Here is a 6416-nt window from a genome sequence, read left to right on the forward strand (position 1 = left end):
TATATCTCCGAAATTTAGTGTTGTTTTGGAAGGTAACATACAAATTGGGGCCCTCGGACGTGGTATGATTTTCAATATATTTTGAATGAAGAATAAGGTATCGATCTGGCTGTGAATGTGCTCGGACAACAAAGTCACATTTTTACTCTGAATGTGTTTCTTAAAAGCAAAACTACAAATGAAGAACGAGGATATCTGATAATATTAGGATTATTTTTACGTTTCGTTTCTGTCGTGTTAGTTTTTATAATTTCTGTTGACAAACTTTAGCTTGGTGAATCACGGCAAGAATTAAGACATCGCCGTAGTTTAAACAAATACTGAAGATGGGAAAGCAGATTGCAGGAGTTTATGGAGAAATACAAGTAAGTCCTTAACTCAGTAGTGGCAAAGTAATAACTGATTTCACGGACTGATTGTATAACCGTTATTAAATATCTAGCCTTCACTATACGTAGCGAAGTATAGTGATGAATGAACCACGATGTAAATAAATGTAGAAAATGCATTGGAAATACACGTATGTTGGTGCTAACATTTCTAATGAGTGAAACATTTAAAAGTTAATCAGACATAGATATTAGAGCGAGGAAGAAAGAAATATTAAAGATCAATATTATTTTCTAGTATTACTATAGATGTGTCCTCCCACCACCGACTTTGTTGCCTCATAACTTTCAGAAAATGGATATTTTTAAATGAAATTTCCTATAAATATGCGACATTCTTTCGTTACTACAAGCATTTACGTCACTGAAGAGCGTGGTAATGCCAAATATGCTTCAGATGATGTAGATTCTCATTATATCGGAATATGTTGCAAAAAAAAAAAAAAAAAAAATTCCTTGGATAAAGTGAGGAGTTGCAGAAAATTCCACCCGTCACCCCACCCATTTTCTCCCAAATTTGTGTATTTAAAAAATTTTTTTTTTGCTAAAAATCCCCGTTTTCGGATACGGAGGTTCCGGAAAATTGCCAAAAATCAGCATTGTGAAAATTCCCCCCCCCCGCCCACTTTTGCCCCAACTTCTTCAATTTTTACTTTTTTCCCAACACTAACCCCCTAACCCTACCCGTAAAACCTTAACCCTAACTACAAACTACAAACAGCCATAAGGATGCTTCTCTGTGGTCATTTGAACTGCCAAATATTCATCAGTTACACATTTTAATTTAGAATATTATTGGATAAAGTAATTCAGAATATATAATGTTTGAGCATAGCTTTGCTCAGTCGTGGTTGACCTGGAGCTAATCAACAATGATAAATGATGTTTCTGTGTTATTGCTACGGTCCACTATTTTGTAGTTTAATATATAGTTATATATATATTTGGAGGCGCAATGGCCCAGTAGTTAGGGCAGCGGACTCGCGGTCATAGGATCGCAGTTTCGATTCCCAGACCGGGCGTTGTGGGTGTTTATTGAACGAAAACACCTAAAAGGCTCCACGAGGCTCTGGCAGGGGATGGTGGCGAACCCTGCTGTACTCTTTTGCCACAACTTTCTCTCATTCTTACTTCCTGTTTCTGTTGTGCCTGTAATTCAAAGGGTCAGCCTTGTCACACTGTGTCACGCTGAATATCCCCGAGAACTACGTTAAGGGTACACGTGTCTGTGGAGTGCTCAGCCACTTGCACGTTAATTTCACGAGCAGGCTGTTCCGTTGATCGGATCAACTGGAACCCTCGTCCTTGGAGTTCCAGCTGCACGTTGTGTAACATTATATATATATATATATATATATGTAAGAACGACCGTGCGAACCAAAAGGAGAAATGGTGACAAATGGAAAAACAAGCTCCTTTATTAACGCGTCACACGGTCGCCACAAAATATATGAAATGATAAATATGTTATAATACAGATGTTCTTCGCAGGTGTCGGATTCTGGCTGTTATTTTCATGGTGAAGAAATCACACAAACAGGGTTGAGAAGAGAAGCTGCGGTTAGCTGTTGGTAGCTTGTGTACGTGTAGAGTCATGTTGACGCTGGCGGCGATGCTGGTAGTCGTAGAGTCGTGTTGCTGTTGGCGACGTCGGGGGCGATGCTTGTAGTTTGTAGTTGAACGATGGTGTTGTTGATGTCGTCGCTGGAACTGGCTGGCAGTGTTACGCGTGTGTGGTCAGCGGCCAGATCTAAGAGATCTGAGTCGCGACGAATTGGCAGGTATTTAGCAGGCTATTTATAGCTAAAGGTGGGCTCCAGAGAAGCATTAGAAGAACACTCTCACGTGACCTTATTAGGGGCTATGGTTGGTCAGTTTGCGTCCTGGGGTGAACGGGTGGAGATAATTTACCCGCACAAAGAATAGTCAGTCAGGTGATGACAGGGAATGAGTTGCTTTCTACTACGCTCGCCTGTTAATATATATAGTGAGAGAAGTGTTCACTACATATATATATATATATATATATATATATATAATGTTACACAATGTGCTGCTGTAACTAGTTAATGTCTGCTCTCAATGGTTAACATGGGTTTGATAGTTTGATAGAATCAGATAAGTTAGAAGATCTTGTCTTGGTCCAGTGTTTGTTTTGGCATGGTTCCTACAGCTTGATAATGTCAACTACCTTACAGGTTGTCATGGGAACAAGGTAAAGATAACCCCCCTCCTCAGTCATGGATGACCATGGGATTGCACCTAGAATGTTCACAATACTCCCCGAGGCACAAGTCCAGCCAAGGTTGTTTATGAAAAAGCCACCAGTCGCCCATGCATACCAGCCTCTCCTCTCCACACCATGGATGTTATCCAAGGGAAAGGCAAAGGCCAATACAGCTTCACACCTGTGACGTTGCAACTCATTTCTACAGCTGAGTGAACTGGAGCAATGTGAAATCAAGTGTCTTGCTCAAGAACACAATGCAGTCCAATCCAGGAATCAGACTCATTACCTTATGATTGTGAGTCTGACGGTCTAATCACTGAGCCATGCACCTTCACATGGAAGCAACGTGCAAGAAAAAAGGGCAGGTAACTGAAGGAGAAAAGGACAGAGAGAAAGAACGTGTGTGATGTTTTTATGTCAGGTGATGAGAGAGGGTAAGGCATGATAAGAGGAACAGGTATGATAGTGTTTGTAGAGTGAGTAACTGAATAGACATTATTGAGGGATATGTAGAAGTGGTAATGGAGGGAGTAACAGAGACATTGTTGTGGAGGTAAGCAGAATGGACAATGAGAATGGAAAGGCTAAGGGGTTCTTAGGCGTGTCCAGACCTATGCTACATTATAAGAGCAAGTACAAGCAGATGTGAGGGGGAAGGGAACACGAAAGGAAGAAAATAGACAAAGGTGGTGAGGATCTTGAGAGAGTCATTGAAAGAAAGAAGAGATATTCAGTTCTGTAAATTTTTAAATCTACAGTTTTTCTTTATAGGAAAATATCCATTGTTGTATCTCTTTTTGAAAAACTAAGTGCATGCCCTCTGTAGGGCTTGTGAAAAGGGCTCCGACTTCTTGGCACTGAAATTCCTAATGAGGCTCCATCTCCAAAGGGTTAAGATTAGACATATTTACAAAAGAATTTCCAGCATCTAAAGATATCGGCAAATGTCACTGTTGATTGAAATATAGATTTCAATCCTTCATTTGTTCACTTAAATGTTTATATCTATAGTTTTTTTTTATTATAGAAATGGTTGTAAAATTTCCACTATTCTTTCTTTCATTCTTTTATTTGTTTCAGTCATTTGACCATGGCCATGCTGGAGCACTGCCTTACAGGGTTTTAGTCAAAGAAATCAATCCCAGGACTTATTCTTTGTAAGCCTAGTACTTATTCTATCGGTCTCTTTTGCTGAGCCACTAAGTTATGGGCATGTAAACACACCAACATTGGTTGTCAAGTGGGGGGAACAAACACATACATAAACACACACACACACATGATAGGCTTCTTTCAGTTTCTGTCTACCAAATCCGCTCTCAAGGCATTGGTTGGCCTGAGGCTATAGTAGAAGACACTTGCCCAAGGTGCCATGCAGTGGGACTGAACCTGGAACCATGTGGTTGGGAGGCAATCTTCTCACCACACAGCCACACCTGTGCCTACTGTATATTCATTTTTTAAGTATCTTCTATAACTTACACTGTTGTTTCTCTTTAATTTCAGATTATCAGATGAAACTGGTCTAGAATTTTTACCTCAAGTACATCGTTAATGTGGATTATAAATTGAAAAATAAAGGGAAATGTTATATAGAACTGATACAAACCTGTTTACATAAATCTGTGATGAATCAACATGTAGTGAAATGTTCATTTTGAACTAGGATCAACAACAATGTCTTTCTTCTTCATTATCTGGAATATTGTCATAATTTTGCATTTTAATTAAAACTGGACATATTTACAAAGAGATACCAACACCTAAAGATATCGGCAAGCATCACTTTTAATGGAAATGTAGTATTTTATAGTAATATTATATTATTTTGTCAGGAATAAGTTATAAAAATGCAAATGAAAAAAATATCCATATAATTATATTTGATGAGAAAAGTAAAGTAGTAGAAAAATGAATTATGTGAGAAACTTGGAAGAACTTTGAGGATTGATGATTACCTGAAGAGATTCCAGAAAGAGTTGGGAAATCATCATTCCATTGTGATATCTATAAAAATGTCTTTCTTGCTAGAATCAAATGTTATTAAACACAAACATATTCATACAGGAGAGAAGCCATATCAGTGTGATATTTGTAGTAAATTATTCTCTCATAAATGTGAAGTAATTAGTCACAAACATATTCATGCAGGAAAGAAAGTATATCATTGTGATATCTGTGGTAAATCGTTCCCTCAAAAGGGTAAACTAGCTACTCACAAGCGTATTCACACAGGTGAGAAGCCATATCACTGTGACATCTGTGGCAAATCATTCTCTCACAATGGATATTTACCTACGCACAAGCTTGTTCATACAGGAGAGAAACCACATCAGTGTGTTATCTGTGGTAAATCCTTCTCTCTACGTAGCAACTTAACTGCTCACAAACGCATCCATACAGGAGAGGAACCATATCAGTGTGACATCTGTGGTAAATCATTCTCTCATAGAAGACCCTTCACTACACACAGACGTATCCATGCAGGTGACAGACCATATCTTTGTGATTTATGTGGTAAATCATTTATTGAAAATAGAAACTTAACTACACACAAACGTGTTCATACAGGAGAGAAGCCATATCAATGTGATATCTGTGGTATATCATTCCCTGATAATGGTCATGTAAAAAGGCACAAACGTATTCATACGGGAGAGAAGCCATATCAGTGTGATATCTGTGGTAAACCATTCTCTGAACCTGGCCATGTAACAAAACACAAACGTATTCACACAGGAGAGAAGCCATATCAGTGTGATGTTTGTGGTAAATCTTTCTCTGAAATTAGTCATGTAATAAGACACAAACGTATTCATACTGGAGAGAAGCCATACAAGTGTGATATATGTGGTAAATCATTCTCTCTAAACAGTAATTTAACAAGGCACAAACATATTCACTCAAGAGAAACCATATCCTGATTTATGTGGTAAATCATTCTATCGAAAGAGTGATTTAATTGCATACAAATATGTTCATACAGGAGAAAAGGCTTACCACGATATATCTGTGGTAAGTCATTCCCTTGAAATTTTGAAGTGCCTATACACAAATGTATCCATACAGGAGAGAATTCATATCAGTGACATACATTATAAATCAGTGTTTCTGAATCATTTTTTGACCCCTTTGAATCCCTAGTTTACTCAGATGGACCCTCGTAACCATTCGATGTTTAAAAAGAATTCTGTTATATTTTTATAATTAAATATTAAGAATTGTATAAAAAAACTTGTTAAAATATTTTGTGTATTGTAGAAACGTAGCCAGTTTATTGCAGATAACTGTTAACAACAAAATCTTATATGGAACTCAGTTGAGAGCATCTGTTATAAATCATTTTGTCATAAAAAGTAACTTGATTGAGCATGCAGCCATTCATTTACAATCAAAATTCATTACATTTTAAACCCTTTTGCATTGAATACAGCCCTTGTCTGGCTCAAATATTCTGCCTGTTTTATGTTAAAATTCACCAGATCCAACCTTTCACACCTACCCTGCAATGTCATTCCAAAAATATACAAACACACCATTGAGATCTTGAAACTACAAGATAATGCATGATTAATTTAGAACACTGTAAATAAATAAGCATGCTAAAGGGTTAAACCATTTCACCTGCTAAACCAGGGGTTATCGTTGTGGATGTTGCCCATAACATTAATTGTAATGATAAACGTCGCCCTTTCAGAGCCTAGCCAGGCTCATGGGCCCGGTTTCCTGGTTTCTATGGCGTATGTGTTCTCCGTGAGACGTTTCAATGCCATAGTACAAGAGTTGCTTCCCTTAGC

The 6416-nt window shown here is 37.9% G+C and overlaps 1 protein-coding gene across 2 annotated transcripts; it reads left to right on the top strand.

The window, feature by feature from the left end:
- On the top strand, positions 1 to 6074 carry LOC106873524 (uncharacterized). 2 transcript variants are annotated; one of them, XM_052977310.2, is made up of 2 exons: positions 1 to 365; positions 4126 to 6074. In XM_052977310.2, exon 2 carries the CDS (start codon positions 4635 to 4637, stop codon positions 5541 to 5543), a length of 909 nt encoding a protein of 302 aa, XP_052833270.1. In that variant the 5' UTR covers positions 1 to 365; positions 4126 to 4634; the 3' UTR covers positions 5544 to 6074. The 2 variants fall into 2 exon arrangements, with proteins under 2 accessions (XP_052833270.1, XP_089200306.1); XM_089344180.1 differs by lacking the exon at positions 1 to 365 and adding an exon at positions 3705 to 3776.
- Positions 6075 to 6416: the final 342 nt, after the last annotated feature.

Source organism: Octopus bimaculoides, chromosome 28 (assembly GCF_046866305.1).
Source record: "Octopus bimaculoides isolate indiv1 chromosome 28, ASM4686630v1, whole genome shotgun sequence".
NCBI classification, from domain to species: Eukaryota; Metazoa; Mollusca; class Cephalopoda; order Octopoda; family Octopodidae; genus Octopus; species Octopus bimaculoides.

Excerpts from the sequence above, each read along its gene's own strand:
- LOC106873524 (XM_052977310.2), top strand. The coding sequence starts at position 4,635 with ATGTCTTTCTTGCTAGAATCAAATGTTATTAAACACAAACATATTCAT.